This window comes from Marmota flaviventris, chromosome 7 (genome assembly GCF_047511675.1).
Source record: "Marmota flaviventris isolate mMarFla1 chromosome 7, mMarFla1.hap1, whole genome shotgun sequence".
Lineage (NCBI taxonomy): Eukaryota > Metazoa > Chordata > Mammalia > Rodentia > Sciuridae > Marmota > Marmota flaviventris.
This window is the reverse complement of record NC_092504.1, coordinates 143511633-143538379: the sequence shown is the minus strand read 5'-3', so window position 1 is coordinate 143538379 and position 26747 is coordinate 143511633. Positions and strand designations below refer to the sequence as shown.

At 51.3% G+C, this 26747-nt stretch overlaps 1 protein-coding gene across 1 annotated transcript; it reads right to left on the bottom strand.

Annotated features, from left to right (window-relative positions):
* Window positions 1-488: 488 nt before the first annotated feature.
* On the bottom strand, window positions 489-26747 carry Qrfpr (pyroglutamylated RFamide peptide receptor). The gene is made up of 6 exons (XM_027952336.2): window positions 26408-26747; window positions 9072-9230; window positions 6489-6550; window positions 2763-2998; window positions 1593-1690; window positions 489-889 (listed from the first exon to the last, which is right to left on the bottom strand). Exons 1-6 carry the CDS (start codon window positions 26745-26747, stop codon window positions 489-491), a joined length of 1296 nt encoding a protein of 431 aa, XP_027808137.2.

Below are 26747 nucleotides of genomic sequence, written 5' to 3'. Positions count from 1 at the left end.
GTTTAGGTGACAGCCACCACCAGAGAGTGGTCCCTCCACAGCTACAAGAAGTGGCAACACAGGCATCGCCCCTGTGTTGGGTCTCGCTGATTCTCCATCTTCTTTGACTTGATGGCACAGACTTCATGTGCAAAAGACCACACCAACTCCACCAGGGCACTGAACAGTCCAGCGTGGCGTCCACTGGTTAACCTGGCGGTCAAGGAAGAAGGTGCAGCAATTCACAGAAAGTCACAGTCCACTGACTGCACAGGGACAAACTGCTAGCCACGAACAAAGGTCATTGTACACGATAGTTAAAAGACAACCTTAATGATCACCAGGATGCTCTAATACTTTTTCAAAATGGTGTCTTCATGTGCAAGGTAAGTTTAACTGGAAAAATTGATTTTCCTTCTTGCCATCATTTTAAAAATAAAGTCTCTGACCATGGCTCAAAATAACCTGAGATTGCAATCTGTAGGACACTGACCCCGGGAGCCACCCCATTAATGCCCACTGCCCAGAGCAGGACTCTCCAAGAGCTCGGGGCTGAGGAGGGCCAGCGGGCGCCTGAGGCTCCTGGGGCCCTGCAGCTGCTCGCACAGCTTGACCTCGATGTGGCCGCCGCTGAAGGCTTCCACCCTGGTCTCCTCTACAGGGTTCTGCCTCCCACATGGCTTTGCCTTCCTCCGCATCATCGTGACCCCTGAGTCCCCAGGCCTCTGCGCTGGGGAGCAGGGTTCCTTTACTAGGCAACAGCAAACTGCAGACAAGAAATTTTTTTTGAAGTTCTCGTTCATAAACGCATAAACGATGGGATTGCAGATGGAGTTGGAAAAGCCGATGATTTGCACGATGGCAAAGACCATCTTGACAGTGACTTCATCGTGCTCCTTTTCGAAATTACCTGAAATAAAGCAGCACTTCAGAATGCTTGTTTTACCATGAATAAAACAGACTGCTGCTCCTGGCCCGTCTTCACCACAAACTTACATTCACATAAGGGGCAGAGGCCCACAAGTCTCAAGAGCACTTGGGGAGGCACCTGTATCTCAATAAATGACCTTTGGGATGAGGCTGCATTCTTGGGAAACAGTCGTACACACGTAGCCTGGTGCCTATCACGGGGACTGTCATTCAACCCAATGCTCCAAGCATCCTGCCAACTAGAGCAAGAGTCACCTGTGAATGTTGCTGGTGTTCCAGGAACACAATCACACCAAGACCCACACTGGATCCTGGGTTGCCAGGGAGGACTCCTTGAGGGAGTCTGGCTGAAATCCTCGGCCTTACTACACTATGCCGGGAAGGCCAGTTCCAAATAAAGAAGGTCCATGAGGTGCCACCTCGCCCATGTTAAAGAGGGAGAAGAGACGGGGTCCCGGGGGAGAAGAGTCTCAAAGCGTCTCTTTGTCTTCTGTAATCAGGGACAGCTTGGTCACAGTTGTGCCTAATTGCCTGTCACTTACTGACTGGCGGTCCTTCCCAGGAAGGTCCTGCATTCCATGTCGGGCATTTGATTATCCGAGTGGAGAGAACACATCCCAGTGACTCATCGCCCATTAGCAGCCCACAAGCGAGAAAGCCCTTCGCCCAGCACAGACACTCACCGTACTCATTCATCATGTGAACCACGTGGAATGGCGCCCAGCACACGGCAAAGAGGGCCACCACCGTGACCATCATAACAACGGCTCGCTTCTTCCTCCTGGACCCACAGGGAAACACGGGTTGTCATTCGGCCGGCAAAGGTGTCCAGCTGGTGGCAACCCTTACAGCCTGTGCTCACTGTGGGCTGGTACTCGACTAGTGATTGGCAAGAATATGCACTCACATTCCCAACAAGCCCCCCGGGCAGATGCAGCCAGGGGCACAGAGAAGCTGAACTACTTTGCAGAGTCAGATGGCCAATGAGGGGGCACTCTGGATTTGAATTTAGGCAGTCTAGCTTTTATTCACGGCATGTTGAAAAGCATTCATACCCGTGATAGGAAACTGTAAATACTTATGAAATGTGTGAGCCCAAGGAGGGAACAAACATGCAACCCTTTATTACGTCTAGGGAGCAAGGTCTTTACACAGATGGGCACTAGAGGGCACTGCACACCTGGCCCCTTGGAACCCGTGGAATAGCCAGGCCTCTCCCGGTAGTGCTCCAGCAGTCATAAAGTAGAGATGGTAAGATAAAATATATGGACTGCACGTACCATACCAGTAAACTGTGTTTTAAAATTGCTATGCGTGAATAAAACCCAAAAGTACAGACTTCAGGTACAAATAAAATATCAATAATACTGATTTTTAACAATAACGTGCTCCAGTTTCAAAGCACCGGTACACGTTGTTGATGTATGTGAGTGACATCCTAAGGATGGGCTGTGCCGGCCCTCGGACGTCTGGGGAGAGCAGGTCCTGCTCTCCAGGTGCTGGTCTTCATGACAGCTGGCGAGTTTCAGGGCAGACCCCCGGGGACCACAGGTCCTGGCACCAGCCCTTAGCGATGGCCAAGCCATCATCGTCACACATAGATAAAAATGTAGCAGTGTGCCCGATCCCAGGGATGTTTCTATCTACAGCCACAGCGCCTGTTTTGACCTCAGAGCGGGTAATCTCGCTCTTCCTGCCTCAGCACAGTGTCATAAAACCTGAGGGTTTACAGGCCAGCCATGCTCTAAATCTGAGTTGGCTAAATCACGAGGGGTTCTGGGAGCCCTGGCGAATGTCCCACCCCAGCATAACTGAGTAAAAGCACTTAGAGAGGAACGGAGCCTGGGACCCACCTGGCGATCTTGGACATTTCCTTCCCATGAATTGTCCGAAGCACGGAGCCGTCCCCCACCCTTTTCTTGACCCAAAGCTCGTAGCCGATTTTGCCGTAGAGGACCAGCATGACCAGCAGGGGCAGGAGGAAGAGCGTGACGAGGAGGAAGGTGGCGTAGGCCTTCTGGTGCGCGGGGCTCGTCCACTCCTCCAAGCAGCACACGTGCTCCTTCTCGTACAGGAAGTCATACTTGATCTTGGCAGAAAAAGGACACGGTCAGGAGGACCAGCATCTGCACCCACAGGGCAGACGCGGCCCAGAGCCAGCAGCCACACCGCAGCCCTGCTCAGCCCCCCAGACGCCCCGCTGTGCGGGTCCCCCGGAATCATTTTTCCACGGCGGCTTGGTTAGGAAGTGTTTTCCACACAACTGCTCAAGTTCTTAAGAGTTTTGTGCTTTTATTTTCATTTTCTATCTTTCTCAACTTTTATTCCCCTGGCTACGAGTTCTCAGTTGGCTGGGAAAAGCACAATTAATAAAGTTCATGTTGAAAACATTTTGCATCAGATGCCAGCTAGCTCGATATTCACTGAACCAATCAATTAGACTTTTCTTTCTTAGTTGTTGAGGAAACAGACCTGGGAGTCCTCAGACTTCTTCCTAGCAAGAGGCTGAGAGCCACGTGTTTTACTAGTCTCATAGTAGAATGATCCGGTTGCTTGGAAACAGATCAAAAGGGCAACTGGTCAATTCTGAGATAAAAAGCAAATTGGATTCAAACTCCTGTCCGATTGTATTTATTTGCCGACATGTTCATACTGTTTCTGGCAGACTCATCTTGTACATTCAAAAACATTATTAGGAACCATGACAACATCAATGGTTACTAAAAGGGCTCGTTTCAGGACCAACTAAACGTTTATAGCACATTTGAAAGTCATGTCTGAGTGACAGGAATAAAAATGAGGGAATCTGTCCAACTGTCTAAACCACTTCGACCACCTTGGAGTGTTCCAGGTGAACACTTAGGTATCAGGCATATTCTGCCTGCACTCCCAGCAAACTCTGTCACTAATCATCAACATCCATTGAAAAGGTAAGAAAATTTAAGTTCTCATCCAGGTGTTGAGGGAATACAATGAGGAACAGTAACATTTAGTGGGGGAAAAATTCTCCCCAGGAATGGGATTAAAAAAGGAAATTCATTCCGACTTCAGGTAAGCAGACCTTAGAGGGTCAAAGGGGATACCTCCCATTACATCCCACAGCTGCACGGGAGACTGGTGGCCTCCACACAGGATTCTGCAACAGTGGGACAAGCCCAGGCTTTCCAACAGCACACCTGGATGGGATTGTGACACCCGTACCAGGTCCTCCACTGCTCTGGCTGGTCCTGGGGCTGGGACATGCTGGGCCCACATTCTCACCTCCTCTTTCATAATTACCCTCTCCCTACTCAAATCTACACCAAGCACCAACTGTGGCCGTCAGTGAAGCCCTGGACCAGGCAGTAGAGCCCATGCCAGGACCTCTCGCTTCCCTGTCAAAGCCTGTTTCTGTTCAGGGTAAGGCCTGGCATTTGGGGAGATGGTATTTTGACAAACGTTGGGACATTGTGAATTCACAGGTCACAGTGAGGGGGCAGAAGGGACGATAACTTTGATTTAATCACTTCCTTGCTTCCAGGTCCCAGAAACTGTCAGACATCACTCCTGGGAGGCCACCAGACAGCAAGGCCCAGAACTTCAGGAGTAGTGCTAAGACAGCTGCTGCCCGTCCCCGTGGAAACCAGGAGCAAGAAGGTGGCCCTACTAATGCACTTATAGTCCCTCAAAAATGAAATCGAACAGCAGGCAAATCTGATTTGGCTGATCTGGGTTCAACAGGGCAGCTTTGCCAATTAGATCATACAGTACACATTCTCTCAAACTAAACAAAGGACTTATACATTAAAATCCATGTAGAGTACACAATAAGATGATTTTATTGAAGAGATTGGTGGATCGAGTTTTCCTCCCATCGGCTAGAAATGCACTCCAGGTCATGGTCTGCACATGGAACATCCCCCAAAGGCTCAGGTGCTGAAGGGCTGGCCTGATCTGCAATGGCCAGAGGTGGGGCTTTGGGGAAGGGATTGGACCAAGAGGCCCTGACCTCCTCAGCGGATCGACCCACCGAGGTACTTGGAGCTGAAGGGAGTACCGGGAGACGTGGACACTGCAGCAAGAGGGACCTGGCTGGAAGGAGTGGGTCCTTAGTGCCCCTGGGGACTGTACCTTGTCCCTGGCTCTCGCTCTGCTTCCTGGCTTCCAAGAAGGAGCAGGTTCCCTGGACCACACCCTTCCACCATGATGCTCTGCCTTACATCAGGCCCAGAGCAACGGAGCTGTCTGACAGAAACCCTTGAAAGTGTGAGCCCAATAAGTCTTCCCCCTCCAAGTGGTTCTTCTCAGGTACTTGGCCACAGCAGGGGAAAGCTGACGTCTCCTGCTGAGGTAAGGGTAGGGTCAGCTGCAGGAGCTGTGGTCCAAGCTGTGTGGCCATGAGGGGTCTTCCTGAGCAGCTGGCTGGAAAGGGAAGCCATCAGAAGCCTCAGTGCTGGTATCCTGGGGAGACCCAGGGACCAAAGAGTCTATCACGGGCCACAGCCATCCCCAGAGGGCACCACCTTCAGAGGACCTCTGCCCTCCATCTCCCCGCCCTCTTTATGGGCTCCCGAGGAGAGAGAGGTGGCAGAGAGACAGGAGTCGAGGCAGAGAAGGAGCTGACCACAGCCCCTCACAGCTCTGGGCCTGAAATCATTCCAAGCGGAGGGAAAGGCAACGTTTAAATTGACTGCAAGTATGAGTGATGTGATTGTCTCCGGACATGGTGTTTGACAAGGGGCTGAAAGTGACCAGAGGAAAATATCACCTGAGTGGCTGGAGGAGTTGTGGGGTCCACTCGGGCAGCAAGAAGTGGCTTTGTGCTCTCACCCACACAGTCCAGCCCACTCAGCCCAGCCCCCCTCATAACCCAAAAAGCACTGGCTACTTTCCAACTGTGCCATTATCTTGGGGCCCACTTGACATCCTTGCTGGCCCTAAAGTTTCACGTTTGCCCACCTCTATTCACAGCACAAAGGGCATGTCCCTTTAAAGGCTGCCTTGTGCACATCCTGTCCCTGAAGCCTGCCTGTGCTAGGCTCCCTGTGCAGGACACACTGAGGCACAGCCACAGGCTGGGCCACCTGCAATGAACACACTGCTCCCTTTACCCTGAAGCCCAGGCCGGGTGGGCCTGTCGGACAAGGTGTGGGAGGGAAGTCACAGAGATGATCCCTTGACATATTTCCAGTTTCAGTTTGTCAATGAACAGAGGCAGGTAAGAAAGAACTAAGTAGACAATCTTAAAAACAAATTTTTATGTGATTTAAAAATATAAGAAAAATCTAAAGCAATCATTGAACTCTTAAAATGCTGCATGACATGGAGAGACACCGGCATGCTCACCTTGCTGTGGAATGCATTAAGTGACCTTGTAAATTTAAAAATGTTTATTTTAAAATTAAAATCTTCACAATATCAAGACGAGCTGGATAAAACAGAGTGGGGGAGTCTTATTTTAGTCGGGTTAAAAGACTTCCTGTGAAATAACTGAGGTCACACAAATGTTCTGCAATGCTCTTGAAGGAAAGAAAATGACTGCAATTAAGAGGGGTGAGAAATGGCTCAACAATCCGTCACCAGCCCGGCCCCAAGTCTACCTGCAGCTGCTGCACGTGCCACATGGGGGAGCCCACGATGACCGCCACCAGCCAGACCACACCTGCAGAACGCAGAAGTCATCAGAAGGGGCTCTGCTGAGAGGACCACAAGGCGCTGAGGGTCAGGCCACCAGGACTCCCTGTTCACCACGCCCCGCGACCATCCTCCTTCTCCCCTGCCCTGGGCAGCGCAGTGGGCTCATGGGTTCTCAACCCTTGGCCCCCTCCACCAGTTTTAAATGTTAAAAACTCCTTAATAACCTTCTCTTGTCTGTAAGGTAAACCCGACTCTGGGCAGCTGGTTTGCGTCCTGAACCCCAGTGCCTGCTGAGCGGCTCGGCGCCCCGCCCCCTGCTCCTCGCCCCAGCTCCTGCTCCACGAACCCCTGTGCTGCACACCCCTACTCCGCACACACACCCAGCTACTCCATGCCCTGCTCCACGCCCACCCCCTGCTGCTCCACGCCCCGCCCCTCCTCCACACAGGCCCCCTGCTCCACACCCCTTGCACTGCCCCCCTGCGCGTACCAGCATTGGCCAGCCAGTCCTCACCGTCCATCCGTGGTCGAGGACGATCCATTTACTGTTTTGTTGCCCCAAATAAAATTCCAGGGAAAGTTCCTGGCCCTCGGTGGGAGCTGACCCATGTCTGCTGAACAGACTAGCCACTTCCATACCGGCCCCAGACCACGTCCACCTTCTCTTCGTGAATCTAAACTGCGTTATGTTAAGCCACATAACCTGGGCACTGTTTTCTGACCCAGGAAACACATAATTGTGACTTTAGAAACCAGCCGCCCTTTCTAAATACCCTGCCCCCCATTGTGAGTTTGTTGAGAGGAATTACCTTTCTGATAGGCTCTTAGCAAAGAAGAAAAACGGTGTAATTACCCAGGAGCATTTCAGCCTAGGAATATTAACAAATCAAGAAGAGGCCAAAACCAAGGGCCATCTTTGATTTGGGGGAAATCAAACTCTGGTTTTCTTTCACCGGGCGAGTCATTATAAGACAGCACATTCCTTGGGTTCCAAGAAGCTGAGACTCGGGCCACACTAGGGTTGTTAGAGGAGACCCATGAACTGGCACCGTGGGCAGACGTCCTCCCCACCTAATGATCCCAGGTGGCTCTGGGGCTCCAGAGCGTCTCTGCACTCCAGCCTCCCCCACATCTACTGGGTTCTAGTCGTGTGGAGCTGCCCAGTGTCCAGTCCTTTTCCCATTCCTAGCAAATTCTGGGGGAATTGAGTCTCCTGGGCTTGGCTCACTGCCAGTCCTCCTGGGCTCCCCACTAGCCCAGGATGGAAGGCGCAGGGTGAGAGGGACAGGCTCACACAACCCAGGACCACTTCTGGGAGGTCCCCGATTGGGACCTGGGAGGGCAGCATCAGCTAGAAGGAGGCACAAGGCCAAGGACCCAGGTGTGACTAACAGGGCGGTGCACTAGCACGAGAAACCACCTGTGGGGAGCTGTCAGGCAGCAGGGTCCAATGGCTGTGTGTCTCTGACCATAGGATCTGCTGCTCTCCAGGACCTTGAAGCTGGTATGCTTCCGGCCCACTGTCAGCGTGGCCTCCGTGTGTCGAGACCCATCTCCTCTTTCCCTTTCCCGCCTGGTGACTGCCTCCGTGTGTCCCTTTCCTCGTCCCCCTCCCCACCACACCACCTCACATATTTTAATGCTACAAGGTGGTCAATTATCAAAAACCCAGAGACCTTTGAATCCTTCATAGGAAAGACATGGCATAAATTTGAAGATAACTGAAACTAATGGATTTTCCCCTGTTGATTCATCCATTCATTTCCAATTATTTAAGATAAGTTTAGGATTGCAAAGCCCTCAGGAATCCTTTCTGTAATTCCACAATCCAATACTAACTAAATTGTCATAGCAGAAATAAATGCTTGCTGACACCTTTCACATGATATAGTAGTAAAACTTGCTCTCTCTGATGCCCACTCGGCTGCTTCCTGGGCCTCTGTTGATTTAGCAGCATAAATCCCATCAGTGTGAAGCCCATCCAGCTATGGATGACTGAGCGGGGAAGTTCTCCCAAGTCAGGCAACAGGACGCACTTCAATGTGCCACTTGGCATGTGGCACGTTCACCATGGCAGCTAATCGGGAGCAGCAGGAGCAGCTGGAGCCAACTGGGCATCCAGGACCCACTCTGCTCTCTCACAGCCAAAGCCTCCTGCTGTGCACTCACCGCCAGGTGCACCTCTGGCAGCCCTCCTGTCCTCTGCCCTCTGACCACATGTCCCCTGCCCCCTGGGGACCTGCCTGCCCTTGTTAGCTCAGTGCCTTTCACCTCAGGCTGACAGCTGAGGTGCTGAAGGTTGAGGGCAAGGCCTCTGTCGGGCTTCCACAGAGGAGTGGGAGGTAAGTTTGCCTGAGAGGTGTCCCCAGGAAGTCAGTGTTGGGACAGGCCTGAGGAGAGATGGGGGGCTAGAGGCAAATGGGGGGGCAGTCTGTACGCCTCCAGGCACCCAGGGCTTGCAGGCCCGGGGCGGGGGGGGGGGGGGTGCGACCCTCCAGGGCATGCACGTGGTCCCCTAGCCCTACCAGCTTAGCACATGGCCTCACCTAGCATTGTGAAAGCCCTCTGGTTGGTGTACTGCCACTTCATTTTAAAAGGGTGGACAAGTCCCTGGTGCCTTTCCACAGCAATGCAGGTCATGGTGAGGATCTCCGTCACAATGGCGGTGCACTGGACAAAGGGCAGCAACTTGCAGATGAAGGCACCTGCCGGAAGGAAGCAGGACACGTCACTCTTAGAGCAAGGCCACCTGCCGCAGGTGGGTGCCCAAGCCTGTGCTGGGGACCCCATCGCTATAGCAACACTTAGACACACACAGCAGTGGAGATGGTGCCCAGCTTGTGTTTTCTCTCTGTTGGGCTCCCAGTTCCTAAATGCCACATGCACATGTATACCACAATGGGGGACGTGGGGGGGACAGACTGATATCTAGCCATTGATGATAAGTAGGGAGAGTCAGCGAGCAGTGGCCTCCTGGGGTCTAAACCACACAAGAATCTGATTCTTCTTCCCTCTTGGTTCCCTGTCAGATTGTCACAAAGGAACAATGGTCATTAAACTCTCTGATGTCACCAGATTTCTTCTCTTTTACTCCTGTCCAAGACTCCCTATGCACATTGTGCCCCGGCACTCTTAGCTGATTTTATCTTCTCTAATGCAAAGGCTTCCAACTGGTGGCAGCCGGGCGAGATTTGGCCCACAATCAGGTTTTGTTTGCTTCATATAATACTTTTCCAGAAATTTCTGAGTTCACTGCCAGTCCTTTAAGTGTTTGTGCTACCTGTCTGGCCCCTCACCATCGGGATCTGTGAGCCCTGCTCTGGCACCCACCCTGCTCCCTGCCGCCTGCCTGTCAGAGCGCCGGAAGTTCAGGGCGCATAATGACTTGGAACAGACCTTAGAGGTCACACAGTACTTCACGCCGAGGCAGAAAGAGATCTGCTCATGTCTGTCCAGTGTGCGGCCAGACTTAGCTTAGAGCCTGCAGAGAGGCCTTGCTGGCGCCTCCCACCTGAGGCCTCTACGCGGCTTCCTCTCCCAGGACTGACTCCCTCACGTGGTCCCCACGTCTGCTCACATGTCACTGTGATGGCTGATTTCAAGTGTCAGTTGCTGGGCAAAGGGAGCTGGCAGAACCATCTGTACATCAGGATGAGTTTCTGGAAGGAGTCAGCGGTTTAACTGACAGACTGAGTCGAGAGTGCAGGGGGCGCCGTCCACCCCACGGGTAGAGTGCAGAGGCCAAGAGCACGCAGGGAGGGTGAACTGCCCTCTGCCTCCCCGGACACATCTCCTCCTGCCCCTGGAGGTCAGCCGCCCTGGCTCTCCGGGACCTCCAGCTTGCAGGTGGCAGACTGCAGGGCTTCTCAGCCAGTCCCTCAGGACAAATCTCCTTCTATCCATCTCCATGATCTGCTTCTCTGGAGAACCCTGACTGACGCAGTCCCTTCCCACTGAGGCCGAGCTACCCTAAGGCCCTCGTTTAAAGCAGCCTCTCTCGTTCCATGTCCTTATGTCTCTCTTACTCCTTCCCCACCTCTTTCACCTTCTCCTGTAGCCATACATAGGTAGCTATGATAGATGCACATGTAATTACTAATTTGTTGCTATTATTTATTGACAGTCTCCCTGCCCCTTCTGGAATATAAACATCCCAAGAGCAAAGACTTTCGTCTATTTTCTGATGTATCCTCAACATTTAGAATGGCACACAGTCGGCCCTCAATAAATATTCATTGAATGGAAGAAAGTGGATCACTAGGATGCTCTTCAGCTCCAAAGGCATCCCATTCGGTTCTGAAGAGGCTCTAGCTGGAAGGAAGGGGTGCTTTTCAATTCCAACCTCTTCTGGTTTTGCATTCAGAGAATCCCGGAGCCGGAAAACCATCTTTCCCAAACAGCAGCTCCCGTGTAGATGTAAAGTGCTTTCTCGCTCCTCCTAAGCCTGCGCTTCCTCAGTTTCCCTCTCTGCTCCTCATCTGACATGCCGCCCAGACCTCTGTGCTGGCTGGACCGTTCGGACAGGAGCCTCTGCGTTGAGGACGCAGATGGGCAGCCGAGGCCGTACAGCCTTTGCTTTTTAAATTTTTTAATTAGTTTATTTATTTCAGTTAGGTATATATGACAGCAGAATACATTTGATTCACTGTACACAATTGCAGCACAACTTTTCATTTCTCTGGTTGTGCACATGTAGCGTCCCACCATATGTGCACATGTACCTAGGATAATGACGTCCACCTCATTCCACCATCTGTCCTGCCCCACTGAACCCTCTCTACCCTCCCTTCCCTTTGCCTAATAAAAGTTCCTCAGTTTTTCCCAGCCTCTCCCATCCCTGTTTTGGATCAGCTTCCACTTATCAGAGAGAACATTTGGCCTTTGGTTTTTTGGGATTGGTTACTTCCCTTAGCATGATATTCTCCAACTTTACCCATTTACCTGCAAATGCCATGATTTTAGTCTCTTTTCATGCTGAGTAATATTCCACTGTGTATGTATACCACAGTTTCCTTCTCCATTCATCTCTTGAAGGGCACCTAGGTTGCTTCCACCGTTAAGCTATTGTGAATTGAGCTGCTATAAACATTGACATTGCTGTGAGCTGCTATTTTTAAGTCCTTTGGTTATAAACCAAGGAGTGGGATAGCTGGGTCAAATGGTGGTTCCATTCCAAGGGTTCTAAGGAATCTCCATACTGCTTTCCTGACTGGTTGCACCAATTTGCAGTCCCACCAGCAATGTATGAGTGTGCCTTTTCCCCCACATCCTCGCCAACACTTACTGTGTCTTTATTCTTGATAACTGCCATGAAATCTTAGAGTAGTTTTGATTTGCATTTCTCTAATTACTAGAGATGTTGAACATTTTTTCATATATTTGCTGATTGAATGTATATCTTTTAAGTGTCTATTCAGCTTTTTACCCATTTATTGATTGTATTTTTGGCGTTAAGTTTTTTGAGTTCTTTCTATATCCTGGAGATTAGTGCTCTACCTGACATGCATATGGCAAAAATTTTCTCCCAAAATGTAGGTTCTCTGTTCACCTCATTGATTGTTTCTTTTACTGAGAAGAAGGTTTTCAGTTTGAGTCCATTTTATTTATTAATTCTTGATTTTATATTTTGCAATTTTCCTAAGGAAGTCAGAGCCTAATCTGATGTGATGGATATTTGGGCCTACTTTTTCCTCTATTAGGCGCAGGGTCTCTGAACTAATTTCTAGGTCCTTGATCCACTTTGAGTTGAGTTTTGTGCATGGTGAGAGAGAGGGATTTATTTTCATTTTGCTGCATATAGATTTCCAATTCTCTTAGCACCATTTGTTGAAGAGGCTATCTTTTCTTAATGTATATTTTGGTGCCTTTGTCTAGTATGAGATAATTGTATTTATGTGGTTAGTCTCTGTGTCCTCTATTCTGTACCATTGGTCTACATGTCTATTTTGGTGCCAATACCATGCCATTTTTGTTAATATTGCTCTGAAGTATAGTTTAAGTCTGGTATTGTGATGTCTCCTGCTTCACTCTTCTTGTTAAGGATTGCTTTAGCTATTCTGGGCCACTTATTTTTCCAAATGAATTACATGATTGCTTTTTCTATTTCTATAAGGAATGACATTGGGATTTTAATTGGAATCGCATTGAATCCGTATAGCACTTTGGGTAGTATGGCCATTTGACAATATTAATTTGCCTATCCAAGAACATGGGATATCTTTCCATTTTCTAAGGTTTTCTTCAATTTCTGTCTTTAGCGTTCTGTAGTTTTCATTGTAGAGATCTTTCACCTCTTTTGTTAAGTTGATTCCCAAGTATTTTATTTGAGACTATTGTGAATGGGGTGGTTTTCTTAATTTCTCTTTCAGAGGATTCATCACTGATGTATAGAAATGCATTTCATTTATGGCTATTGATTTTATATCCTGCTACTTGGCTGAATTCATTAATTAATTATAGAAGGTCTCTGGTGGAGGCTTTTGGATCCTCTAAGTATAGATTGCTTTGCTTTTTTTTTTTTTTTTAAGAAGCTACTTGGAAAGATTCATGCAAAATAAGAGTAAAATGCAAGAGATAAGAAGTCATGAAATCAAAGAAACTGAAGAAGGAATCCTTGGAAAACCAGTCTAATGGAAACAGCTGTAGAGCCCTCGATAAAAACAAAACAAAGCAGAGCCTAGAGTGCAGTCGTCAGAGCTGGAGTTGACGGTCTCCCAGGAGAAAGTCTCAGAACAAACCCTGGAACTGGTCCCATGCAGCTTCCCGTGCGCCGAGAGCTGGGCTGGGGCAGCCTCAGCACCGCTGACAGCCACGAGTGTTTTCAGGGGGTCCAGGTGCCGTCCTCAGGGCGACACTGGCTGAGAGTCCTGTGGGGCTCGCACTGCTGTCCTCGTGCACGTGTTACAGGTATGGGAACCCAGGACACAGAGAAGACAGATGCTGGTGTCTGGGTGTGGCTTGAGAGCATCCTCCATAGGCTGCGGTGTTGGAGGTTTGTTCCCCACAGTGGCCATGGAGATGGGTGGACTTTTGAAAAGTGCTAATCTGCAAGATTTCATGATTCACTAATGCAACTCCTTAAAGCCTTGAGGGGATGTTGTCCTCATCAAAATACACTCAGAAGAAGTCTTTTTTTTTTTTTTTTAATTTTGATTTCTTGGTGCCAGGGATTGAACTCAGGGGCACTTAACCACTGAGCCGCATTCCCATTCATTCTTTTAAAAATATATTTTATTTAGAGACAAGGTCTTGCTAAGTTGCCAAGGCTGGCTTTGAGCTCACGATCCTCCTGCCTCAGCCTCCTGAGCTGCTGGAATTTCAGGTGTGCACCACCACGCCTGGCCAGAAGAATGTTTTCAGACAATAACATCTTTTCAATTTTTCATTGTGAAAATCCAGCCACAGGATACAGAGAGGAGATTTCCCTAATTAGAATTAGGAAAAGTGGTGCTTCCTGAAGACCAGGTGCTGTGGTCCAGCCCCTCAGAAATCATGTTGGAGTCCAGCCTCCACTGCGAGGCACTGAGAGGGAGGAGACTTAGCTGGCTGTGTGGCTGGGCCACAAGGAGGTTAGGGCTAGCTCAGGGCAGGCCCGTGGTTGAACCTTGGTGGCTTTATAAGAAGGGACAGAGATGAGAGAACACCTCTGCTCTCCCTGCCCCTGGCCATGGGCTGCCCTAGAATTCTCCAGATGGGACCCTTGAACCTCCAGAACAGTGAACCAAATAGACCTTATAAATTATCCGTCCTTGGGTATTTCAGTATAGTAACAAAAGTGGACTAAGCCAGAGCGAGCAGGGTCATTAAGAGCCCATCTAGCTGAGGACAGGTTCACCACTTGACGTGGGCTTGGATCAGCCATCACAAATCCAGCAGGCAAGCAACAGGCTGGGCAGGAAATCCCGCCCCTCCTGGGTGTGATGGCCATGTGGAAAACAGACCTTAATGCAAGGGTCCTGATTACCAGTGATGGCCTCGCCGGTACGACAGAGAAGAGGGAGAAGTGACAGCCACGCCATCCGCCGAGAAGTGCTCAGGGGAGGCCTCTTACCAGTGGCCAGCGTCCTCTACCCCCGTCCTTCAGAAGCAAAACTGAAGCCCAGCGACCGCAGGGAATGTACCAGTGGTCTCCATCTCCTTTGTGCATGTGGATCACCTGGGACTTCTGGGACCCAGGAGCTGAGATGGTTTCTAGCAAGGTTCCAGGTGGAGGCGACGCTGCAGGCACTGGTCCGTGGTAGATAAGGAAAAGTGTACCACAGATAGAGACCCAGCTCATGAAAAGGAGAGGCTCATCTGAGACTCGAATGCTGTTGTCACCATGGTAACCAGGCCAGAGAGGTCCTGGGAGATCCGGGTCCACTGATGTGCTGCGCTGCAGGCAGAGTACCTCATCAAAGCACCCTCTCCTTTCCTGCGTCTTCTCTGCCTCCCACACGAGTCCTGCTGCCCCCCATGACCAGAGCCGATGCTGTTTCCTCGAGACGCTGCACCGTCTGCGGACCACTGGAGCAACCGCTGCTCACTTGCCTCCTTATGTTGGAAAGTTTTTAAAAAACAATCATTGTGGGCTGAGGTGCTGCTGCGAGTTGGAGAACTTGCCAGGCATGTGGGAGGCTCTGGGCTCCCTCCTCAGCACCCCAAAACACACCTGCAGTCTTCTGTGATCCTCTAAATCGCCTCTACCTGGTGAAAGAGGCTGCAAAGATACCAAAGGCAAGCAGAGCCTGAGCAGCTACACACAGCTCCAGCTGCCCGTCTGCCCTCGCCAGTTTCCATCAGAGATTCCTGAAGCTGCCCTCCCCTGTCCAGGCTCCAGCCCCTTTCCTAGAGGTTTTTAAAGAAAAGTAACCAATTCCGTTCTCGTCAGCTTCCCATATAATCAGAACATCTGTAGGTCGGACTTTCTAACAATCATAGAAAAGCGTTAATAAGTCTTTTCGTTTCTCTCTCTTTTTAAAGAAGTGTATTTGCTATACACCCTCATCCAAGAAGAGAGGGAAAAGTTTAAAGAGGAAACAGGCAGAGAGCTACACAGGAAGTCTCTCTCTGGATCCCTTCACCACAAGACAAAATCCCAGCACGTTATTTCGTGGATTCCCGAGACCCAGACCCGCCAACTCACATGGGGAGAAAACAGAGGAGAGTGGAAAACCAGGAACAAACCCGTAGTAGGAGACTTGCAGGGACCTGCTGCCCGGCTGGGCAGGAAGCCTCAGTGATCCTGCAGCCCTGCACCTCAGAGGGCGTGGCCCGGACAGATAGGGGCCCTGCAGGCTGGGGAGGGCAGCAGGACAGATGCTGGAAGGGAGAAGGAGGCTGGAGAAACATCTGAGAGTAAGGAGCCGGACGCCTTTCAAGCTTCTCTAAATGCACAGTTGGAGACTGAAGTCAGGGTGAGTGTTGGCCACTGGACTGCGTTTCTTTGGAGGTGACACTGTGCCTTGCCGGGGCCACCCACAGCAGCAGGATGTACTCCACTTCCTAGGGTAAAGGGGAAGGCAGAAGGCTGGGGACAGGATTCACACCACATAGTGAAGAGCCCTCAGATTGAACAAGCCCGACTGTGCTGGCTGCAGAGGAGCAAGGTCCCCATCGTGCCCTGAGCCCAGACCCACTTGTCCTCCTGCTGAGCTCTGCAGAGCGGAGGCTGCTGGGGCCTCCTGGGAGTTTCTGGAGGTGCCACTTACCTTAAACTCACATTTTCATTATTGCTACAAAGTAGCCTTGCCAAACTCCAATTATATGCCGTGCTCAGAATCTTTGCTTTTGTGAATAAAAAGGCCCAAATGCAAGTTACATAAAATAGATACAATCTCATCCTTGTGAACATTGCAAAAATAAAGCCCACGATTCCTGAAAAGCCTGGGACAGGATTACAAGGACCAGAGGACGCCCCTTAAGTTACTCCAAGACTGAGAATCTCCTGTGAGCTGCTGAACCCTCCTGGTGCTGAGCAGAGGAGGGCTGGATGCACAGAACGAGGAGCCTTTGGCCTTTTGGAGCTTACGTTCCAGACAGCAAGCGAACCCTGTCTTCAAAATCCAAAATCCAGGTATTACTTCCTCAATACTGAAAATGCAATTTGAATCAAACTGGGTCTGAGTAATGTGTTCACTGAATTAACCAGCTGTCAGCCTCTCACTGTTACACCCAACGATTCTATTTATGGCTAATCTAAACTTTATCAGTCTGCATCTTGCTCAGAGTTTCATTTTATTCTATTCTGTCCTGACTTCCTTCATTGTTCGCAGCAGACAGGGCTAATTTCCAGGGCTCTGTCACTCTGCCATGAAAGCTACTGTTGCAGAACATAGCGCCAGCGTCTCCTCCTCAGACCCGCTGAAGAAGTCACTGCATGAACCAGATTCATAATAAAACTTAGATTAAATTTTGATCTAATAAAATTTCTCTCTTCATACAAACAAATGCTTTATTGCTTTCAGATATCTTAGTAAAGAAAAAATAATTAACAACCAGCACACAGTTTCTGCTGTTGAGCGGCTTGGAGGTCACTCACACCAGCCATTGTCCGCGTGTGCGCAGGCCACAGAGGGCAGTTGGCAGAGTCCATCTCCAGGAAAGCTTTCGAAGGACAATTGCAGCAAATGTCCCTCTAGGTCCCAAACCAGCACCAGAGTATGAGGGGGAGCTATGGTGGACCACACTGCCCAAAGTGGGTTTGCACGAAGAAGTGACCGTCCCCTCTCCTGCCTGACTGCTGCAGGGGAGCCCCACACAGCAGAGCCTTCGGGGCCCAGCCCTTCCCAGCTTCGCGAGCTTAGGCGACTGCCTTAACTGACAGATCATACGCCACTGCCAACCCCTTCACGACGGGGCAGGCACCCTCCCAGCGGTGGAGGGTATTCCACCGCGGTTTAAATCTGGGCTCGGCTGGGACTTGCTGTATCACAGAAGTGACGAGAGTTCGACGCCCAGCCCTGAGTCTCCAGCTCCGGGGAAGCCTGGCTCTAGCTCTCTGGGAGGAGCAACCTCCTCCAACAGAACTGTGGGCTCCCCAGCCCCAGGCCACTCAGCCCCTTCCCTGCAGAGGTCAGCTAACACAGGACCCGTCAGGTCACCAGATGAATCAAATCGCCAGGGACCCCAAGGAGACTAGCCTTGGAACCACCCAGCTGACCCCAGCCAAACCTGCTGCCCCAGAGTCACCAAAAGTCCCCTAACTGTTGAGTGTTCTGTTCTGCAGAACAGATGAACAGTGACCACCACCTGTGAGCCGGCACTCTCCACCTAAGACCGTGCCTGGCCCCGGGAAGCTCGTCAGGGGTCTGGTGCTCGCCTCACTGTTCTACCTGCTTCTCCAAGTGCCCAGCAGAGCTCCAGGGCCCCCGCTGCCCTGATGGAGCAGACCTGGGTCCCCTTCAGGAAGTCAACAGAAGACAGTCATGACAGGGACCCACTGTCACACGGTGCTGTGACAGGGTGGCCCCGGAGGGGCCCTCACACACATCTTCATGAATCAGCGAGGGTGTCCACACTGCCGGCTGCACAGGGCAGTGGGCTGGTCAGGGCACTCAGCTGGGCTGGGCGGGGCGCTGGCACGGGGTGTTGAGGGAGTGCCCCACCCCGTGAGGCAGGGCCCAGGCTGGGACCGCTCCTGTTGTTGCAGTGGAGCCTGCCTGCGTGTGGGCGGCCTCCGGAGGAGCTGCAAGGGCGCAAGGCCCAGCCACCCTCTGCCCCAGAGATGCCCCTGCAGGCCTCTCCCACTCTGCCACCGGGAAGCAGCTCTCTGCTGTGCCAAGCACACGGGTGAGTCGGGGCCCTCGAAATCTGAAGACAAGAAGTATCTACTTTCATGCGAATTGTTTCCTATTTTAACGTAAATAAGCTATCAGTAGTTATGATGATTACACTCATGTTGTGTAACCGTCTGTTGCGGATCTGAGATCACTACAGTGCAATGGCAGTATTATTTTTTTTTTACTTTCTCTCATTCTTTTTGGATATAAATCTATTCCACATGACATTTTAAATAGTCACAACCCTAACCTCCTGTCACTGGGCACCTGGTGCCAGGCCCTTTTCACTCATGGGGTCATTCACTTCCACAGAAGCTCCGAGAGGGGGGGTCCACGCTGTCCCAAGTTACGGATGAGGGAACTGTCCAAAGGAAAGCTATTGGCTGTCCTCGTCCCACACTGTTTTCAATCCACATGTGAAAAGATGTTGATGTTGAAGACTGTCCTCGTGAAGACATCACCACTTAAACTCTTTCATGCTCCCAAACACAGAACTAAACATTCACTTTCCACTCGCCCCTGCCCCGACACTCGCCATGGTGCCCACAGCTCAACTCCACGAGGACAGTCTTCAACATCGACATCTTTTCACATGTGGATTGAAAGGGATTTTCAAATGAGATTTTATTAGTAAAAGAAGAGGCAAATACTATGTGCTTCATGCCGAAGTCAAGTTGGAAATAAGAAGAGGATGAGCATGAATGTTCTCTGTTGAACAACAGCTTGAAGCAAAGCTTCCTCTTTCTCCTACTTTCTGCTGCCACACCGGCCTCTGGAGGGCAGTGGCCTCTGGGGGGCAGCGGCCTCTGGGGGGTGCCGGCCTCTGGGGGGTGGCCTCAAACACGCTTACAGCTTCTCTGGTCTCCGCTGGGGCGGGCTTCGTGCCAGGCAGGGCAACCCATTGTCCAGTGGGCCCTGTGAGGATGGGCCACGGAGGGAGGTGAGGCTGTCATGGCCCAGATCATACTTAGTTCCTCTGCACCTCGCCCCACACTCCTTCTCCCGGGATGTGAGGACGTTTCGTTTTCTGAGCTTCCTAGTGTCCTTAAGAGTCTACCTACCGTCTCTCTGGTAGGACAGGAAATTTTCAGCAACCCAGCCACAGGAAGAATGAATTTAGCCTTAGTTTTAGTTTGCAAAGACAGATTTAAAAAAAAAAAAAGTACTTGCTCGACTACTTCAGATTTATTGTTAGGAATCCTTGATTTCAAGACAGCCCTGCTCACAGGCCTCTTTGAAGCCAGCAGAGATAGACACAGATACGGGAGCAGCCAGGGGTCTGCAGAGTCGCCATCCCAGGCCAGCAGAGGGAGATTCCAGCACCCTGTCCAGGCCAGGAGAGGGAGATGCCAGTGTCCTGCCAGGCCAAAGGAGGTAGAAAAAGAGCAGTTTTTCTGAGCTCTGGTTTACCTTAACCTCAAACATCAAGTCAGGACTTCGGCCATGGAGACAGACCCAGAACAAAGGAACCACCAGGGACATATGTTCCCAGAGTTGGGTTCCCAGGGGTTGGATCCAGCCCCATGGAATACAGCGTCCACTCTGTGGAATATGTCCATCTGTCCCCACCAGAGCCATCAAGCACTGCGTCCAAGTCCCTCAGTGGAAGTAACACAGCCTCCCTCTGTGTCCCCCATCATGATGGGACACAGGACTTAGATCTGAGCAGAGGACTTCTTTTTTAGATCACATTTTTTTCCCATGAGAAGAATGAGACCTAACTGTCTGGAATCTTTTCCAGAATTTTCTCGAGCTACCAGCAAGTGTCCTTTTGAGAAAGAAAGTTTCTTTCTTTCTTTCCTTTTTTTAGAATATGTATAACACAAATATGTGACTTCTACCCTCAAGGGATTGAATCTGGGGCATCTGCCACAGAGCTATACCCCAGCCCTTCTTTTTTTTTCCATTTTGACATAGGGTCTCACTAAATTGGCCAGACTGGCCTCTAACTCATGATCCTCCCACCTCAGCCTCCTGAGTAGCTCAGATCACATGTGTGCACCACTGCACCTGGCAACTGTAGCCTTTTTTAAAACATGTGATTAAGTGACATTAACTATATTGACAACATCATGGAGACATCACCACTTAAACTCTTTCATGGTCCCAAACACAGAACTAAACATTCACTTTCCACTCGCCCCTGCCCCGACACTCTTCCCATAACCTTGAATCTATTTTCTATGGCTCTAATCTTGCCTATTCTAAATGGCTCATGTAAGTGCAGTCAATAATGTGGATCCATTAGCATAATGTCTTCAGGCTTCATCCACCTTGTACTGAGTGTCAGAGCTTCTCTCCTGCTCAGGTGAGGGATGGTTCATCCGGAGTGTAGACCACACGTCGGTCTATTTATCTGACAATGGACCTTGGGTTGAGATAGGAAGTTCTAAAGAAAATGTAAGTCTGTAGTTCCTGGGGCCATTTATGCTACCTTGCAAAAGAGCTTAAGAATAAGATCACAAAACATGTGGAGGAAGCCTGGGCCTGAGGCAGGTGAGCCCTGCTGGGGGGCTGGGCCTGGGGCAGGTGAGCCCTGCCGAGGGGCTGGGCCTAGACGTTTTCAGACTTTCTCTTTGATAGACCCATTTCTGTGTTTATTGTAGTTACTGCTGCCGTCCTCTGTAGAAAAGATCTTCCATGTAAATCCCGGGGCTCTTGCCGCCCTTCCACTTCCCAAGACTGTGATGCTTTTCTTGCCTGGGTGTGGTCCCTCTCCCTCTCCACGAGGCACCAGCCTGATCTCACCTCCCGCCTGAGCCTGCTCGTCCCTTCCTTCCTCTCCTCTGTTGACCCTTGTCTTTACAGAGGTCGTCTTCAGCAGCAGCTCTCATCATTCCTGCCGGGAGATTTTCTGAAGCCCCCCCCCCCCCGACCCCGCACTCCTGATCTTACACCAACTTGACCAGGTGTACATTTCTGAAATGTCATAGAAAAGGGAGAATCATTATGGGAAAGGTGATGGATGTTTTCTGATCACTAACTGAATCATAAACTAAACCTGGAGGAGCTTCAGGGTGAGGCCTCTGCTCTGAACTGGAGTCCCACGGTTAAAGCCCAGAGCCCCCCTGGACCCCTTCACCAAGCCTCACCGGGCTCTGAAAGCCACCTGGATATTTCATGCCCTGTGCAGAGCATGTTCCTCCCCTCCTTTCCTTCCAGTAAAATCCTTCTCTTTCTCATCTAAAGTCAGATGCAAAGCTCTATTTATTAAAAATAGAGACAGGCGCCCTTCTGGTGAAGCCTGGGGTTGGTTGCCCACTCCCTCATACACCCATGCCAGTCGCCGTGGCTCTGAGCACAAGGCACTGAAACCTTCGCGGGAGGTGTGTTGATTTATAGCTGGCATCCTCTTCTCCAGACAACGAAATGCTTCTTGTCTTAGCATATCTTGTATCCCACCCTCTGTACCATTTTACTCCTTTCCAAATTCTTTTTTTTCCCCCTTGGTGCTGGGGATTCAACCCAGGGCCTCTAGCCAGGAGGGGTGGGGCACCTGTAATCCCAGCCCCTCCGGAGGCTGAGGCAGAAGGTTCAAATAGTCCAGGCCAGACTCAGCCACTTAGCAAGACCTCCAGCAATTTAGAAAGATCCTGTCTCAAAACACAAAATAACAAAAGGACTGGGATTCAGCTCTGCAGTAAAGTGCCCCTGGGTTAAACTCTCAGCATCAAAAGAAAAAGAAAGGGGAGGGAGGGAGGAAGGTGGGAAGGGAGGGACAGAACGGAAAAGGAACCCAGGGTCTCATGCATGCCCACCAAGCACTCCCCACCCCCCCCCCAGCTGCGTCCCAGTCCTCCACATTCATCTTGAAAGACCCCACAAAGGTCGGGTTTCCGTGAAGACTACCAGCCTGCCTGCAATCAGCAATGGCCTTGGAGGTCCTCCGGGGACTCGTTTCACCAACCCACTCCTGCTCTTCCAGGGGTCTCCCCTCCTCGTCCTACTTCCAGACACCACAGTTGTATGGGCTGCCAGGCTCCAGCTCTCTGGAAACTCTGCTTCTGTTACTCCTGTAGCCTGGTCCTCAGTCCTCGCCCTCGTGCTGGTGCTGGTAGCATCTACGCTGTCTCTCAGCCTTGGCTGCAAATAACAATCCTTTCTAACTCCGGGAACTTTGGGAAACTTGACACCAGTTATCACACTCAGACCAATTAAAGTCAGAATCCCGAGGGAGGGCGGGTGCTGGGCAGACATCCACGTCTTTAAAAAGCTCCCCAACCAGAGATATGAAAAATTGAGAGCCACTGTTGAGGGGAATTCATTCTCGTGGCAGCTGCAGAAGAAATGGACAGTCCCCATTTCCTGACCCAGGCAAGTGCCTTGGGATGTGGGGAGGTGAGAGGACCTGCACATCTCCCGTGGTTCCCCACCACTCAGGGTGGAACTCCTTTCTTGGAATTGCATCTAGTCAACTTGCCAGCCACCTTTAGAAAGCACTCTCTCTCCCTGCCTCGGCAGCTCCCAGAGAGCTCAGGGTGACAAGGGCAGATCATCCCTTCCTAGGCTCCTGCAAGGCCACCTATCCACACCCTCCCCAAGCAGTGCCCCTCTCCCCTTACTTATGCCTAGAACCAGAGCTGATTTCTACTTCCTTCTTCAGAATCAATGCCCGCCCCGCACGAGCTCAGCGGCCACGAATCCTGCCCTCTCCTGGACCATCCCTCGATCCCATTCAAGCTCTTCACTTCCCAGCATTCACACTGTGCACCCTGGAACCCCGACCTTTACAGGGCTTCCTTCGAATGCCTCCTTCTCCTGCTGATCTACCGGAACTCTGGCTGTTCCCCAAGGACACAGCTGTGTCAACCTACCACATGCCAAGCACAGAGCAGATACTCAGGGAGGCCAGACGCAGGGATGGCTCACGTGCCACAGATCAGTTTAGACTGCAGGCAAAAGAACAAGCTGCAGAGGCAGTACTGCTGCTGCTGAGATGCCCCCGTGTGCACGCCTCGTCTGCAGATCAGCTGGAAGACCACAGCTCAGGGTGGGTCAGATGCTAAGCTCAGAACCACCAAAAAGGCAGCAGGGTCTGGCCACAGCCTCCACGCCGAGATGACTGATGAAGAAGAGACAGTCACGAGCTTCGGTGGACACTGGCCAAAAAGAAGAGGCATGAGAGCCATCCAAGACAGAACACGAGACACAGGAGCATGAAGAAAGGAAGAAAGAGGAAACAGGAATGCAGGGAACCTGGAGAGGAGAGCATTGCCCTGAGGCTCAGCCCGGGCAAAATCAATTATTCTGAATTTAGTTAGAAGCAAAACATGCTCAGCCGGTGCATTCAGAGGAGCATTTGCAGTTGTGAAGAACTAAGAGGAGGAGAAGGAGAGAAATAAGAAAGTTGCAGGTGAAGACGCGCAAATGTGATTCTCAGAGGGCAACTGGGAAATTCACTGGTGGCACCTGACAAAATAGATCAGAGGGTACAGGAGAGAGGACTCTAAATGCCATGGCAACCCAATCCCATCCTCATTTCAGGGATAAAGGGAAAGTCGTGAGCACATGCTGCTGACTGTCCTCTGCCGGGGCAGAGGAGCCGCTCTGGTAATTGATCCGGAGACCGGTGGATGCAAGGCCTGCACTCTGACTCCCATCCTGCTGGCAGCCCGGTGAGGCTGCTCATCAGGGGTGTCTTCCTGACTCCAGTGAGAGTCACCGAAGCCAACTGGATGTTTATGTGACTGTGCGAGTTTGCTCCTAGGGTGCTGGGAAACAGCCGTTTGACTTGTGTGTCTGTGTTGCAGGCCTGATTTGTAGCTGCTGGACTCTAGGCTGTAAATACTCCCACTACACCTGACTGAAGCCAACACCATGCTCTGCTGAAGGGGAGCTAGGCAGAGCCTGCAGGGGGCTCTGAGTTAGCACAAGCCGGCTGCATGGAGTCAAGCTAGCTGGCAGGACAGGACGCCGGGAGGGACAAGGTCCAAAGCCCTTGAGCAGATCCCCATGCAGGCAGGTCTGAGGGCCTCTCCCTCTGCAGTGCGTATCATATGGGGAGGCTGCCGATCAGGGGTTAACCTGCACACCAATCACCAGGACCTTGTGAAGATGCAGGAGCTGACACTGGAGGTGTGCTGGTCCTAGTGAGGGAGGCGAGTGGACAGAAAGAGGATCAGCAGTGGCTCCCAGCCCAGCCACCATCAGGGACGCTGGACTACAGAAGTCCCAAGTCCCAACAGGAGGTATGAGTTACGAGCAGGCTCACAGAGGTGTCTTTTTTGACTCAATGACACTTTACTGCCATCATAAAAACCTATATTCCCTGCTTCTCTGGAGAGAGGGGAAGGACCTGTTGTGACCTCACAAGGGTGATGTGCTCAAGCTGAGCCCCTGCAGGGGACAGGCCTGCCCTTTCCCCGGGCGTCTTCCTTTTGCCACTGCCACCACCCGGTGATCTTTGTGGCCTCATCTTTCTTGCCTCACCCATGAAGGAAAGAGAGGTAATCCTGCAGTAGGTTTTACATAACGTGTGCATTTTCCTCCCAGTTGTATCAATCTGTCTATTTCCCACCACTCCCCTCGTGAAAGATGTGCATTCTTAAATGTCCAGCACAGCGCTCTTAAAATACGCCACCTTCTTCCTCTCCTTCACATTGTGGAGTGAACCCCACTCCTAGAACACCCCATCCTCCTCTACTGAAAGAAGTCTGAATTATTCAAGCCCAGCCACAACACCACCTCCTCCCGGGGGCCTTCCTGACCCACCCCGTCTCCACCACAGATCTCCGCCTGTCCAACCCTGGATTTGCTCACAGGGTGCAGCGCTAGTCTCTGGGGCCCACAGGGACCTAGGAGCTCCCCTGGTTCCTGCATTCCCAGGTGGAACGCTTTGCCCGCTAGGAGTCCTCAACGGCTCTGTCAAATAATAAATTAAGAATTAATTGTCAGCTCCTGGATCACGTACTCTTGAACTCTTTTTTGTTCCTTCATCAAGGGAATTTGCAACTATTCTACCTTAAAACACACCGGTTAATTCTTACTTAGCACCCATTTCTCAGGGGAGAGGAGTCTCCCCTGTACTTCAACCGAGGTGTCCTCTACTTGAGTGTAGAACCTCACTTGTTCTATAAATCCCATCCCAGATAACCACAGACTGCCTCCAGTTAAACACCTGGGTGAAGCCAACACCGGGACCCCTGCAGGCCCGCCTCCTTCAAGCACACTTACTAACACTCACCTCTCTCCAACCTACAGAACACTTCCACAACATATCGCCCTTTTTTCCAGTACTGACAAGCAAACGTGAAATGCCCCCATGAAATAGGAAAACAGGGGATGAGAAAACTCTCTGAGGTGCCCCTGTGCCGTCCGCAGGGGCCGCCCGCCCCCTGTCATGGCCTCCCCGACATCACTCAGAACGGCTGGGGGCCTCACTTGACCAGCAAACCTCTCTGATCCCTAGTATCATTTTGCAAAACTGAGGCCCAGACAGGTTGAAGTATGGTGCATTAGAGCCTAAGTAGCCATCGGGGTCTCCTGACTCCCAGTAAAAGACCCCACCTGACTTGGTCACCCCAATGGAGCTGTCATCCCACAGCACCACAGGTAGGCTTGTCAGCCCACTTCTCCCAAACACCATTCCACATACAAACTGCACATTCCCGAAACGTCTTAAAGTACCCTCCCTCTTCTGTCTGTCTTCCACATTTTGGAGTGAACCCCCCCTCTAGAACACCCCATCCTTCTCTGCTGACAAGTCTGAATTACTACTGTTCAAACCCAGCTCCCACATCATCTCCTCAACAATGTCACACGGAAATGTAAGCCATTTTCTCCTCAAAACCCACGTTCTGTGAACGGACCCACCATTCTCCCATCAATTTGATGCAGTGAGTCGCGGCAGGCAAATGATGCCTGATGCAACAGTTGGGTCCGAGAGCACAAGAAAGTGTCTGACCTGTCAATCAATCTAAAACTTTCCACACAGGTGAATCCGTGTTTGAAGCTGTTTCAGCAGTCCCTGACGGAGGAGGGCCAAAGATTTAGCATCCTGACCTACTGACAGTCCATTCCGTGCAAAAGAATAGAAAACAACCCAAGAACCCCGATTCCCGGCCGGTAACGCGGGGTGGAAGAAACCCTCGGCGAGGGAGCCGGGGCCCGGGAGGGGGACTCACCCCCGAGCCAGGTGTCCGAGACGTTCTGCAGCATCGTGACCGGGATGCAGAAGAAGGCGATGAGCAAGTCGCTGAGCGCCAGGGAGCAGATGAAGATGTTGGTGACCGTGCGCATGGCCTTGCTGCGGGTCACCACGTAGACCACCAGCGCGTTGCCGAAGAGCGCCAGGGCGAAAATGAGCACCCCGGTGAGCACCAAGGCCAGCTTGGCGCGCGCGGGCAGCTCCGGGGTGTAGACGAGCGGCCGCAGCCCGTAGAGCGCGATGAACTGCTCGCGCGTCAGGTTGTGGTCGCGCAGCAGCCGGGAGAAGCGCTCGGGGGTGATGTTGAGCGCCTGCAT

Coding starts and splice junctions, on each gene's coding strand:
- Qrfpr (XM_027952336.2), bottom strand. CDS start 26,747: ATGCAGGCGCTCAACATCACCCCCGAGCGCTTCTCCCGGCTGCTGCGC. Junction 6,551..9,071: donor GAGGGCTTTCACAATGCTAG/GTGAGGCCATGT, acceptor TGCGTTCTGCAG/GTGTGGTCTGGCTGGTGGCG. Junction 2,999..6,488: donor GGCACGTGCAGCAGCTGCAG/GTAGACTTGGGG, acceptor TTTTCTGCCAAG/ATCAAGTATGACTTCCTGTA.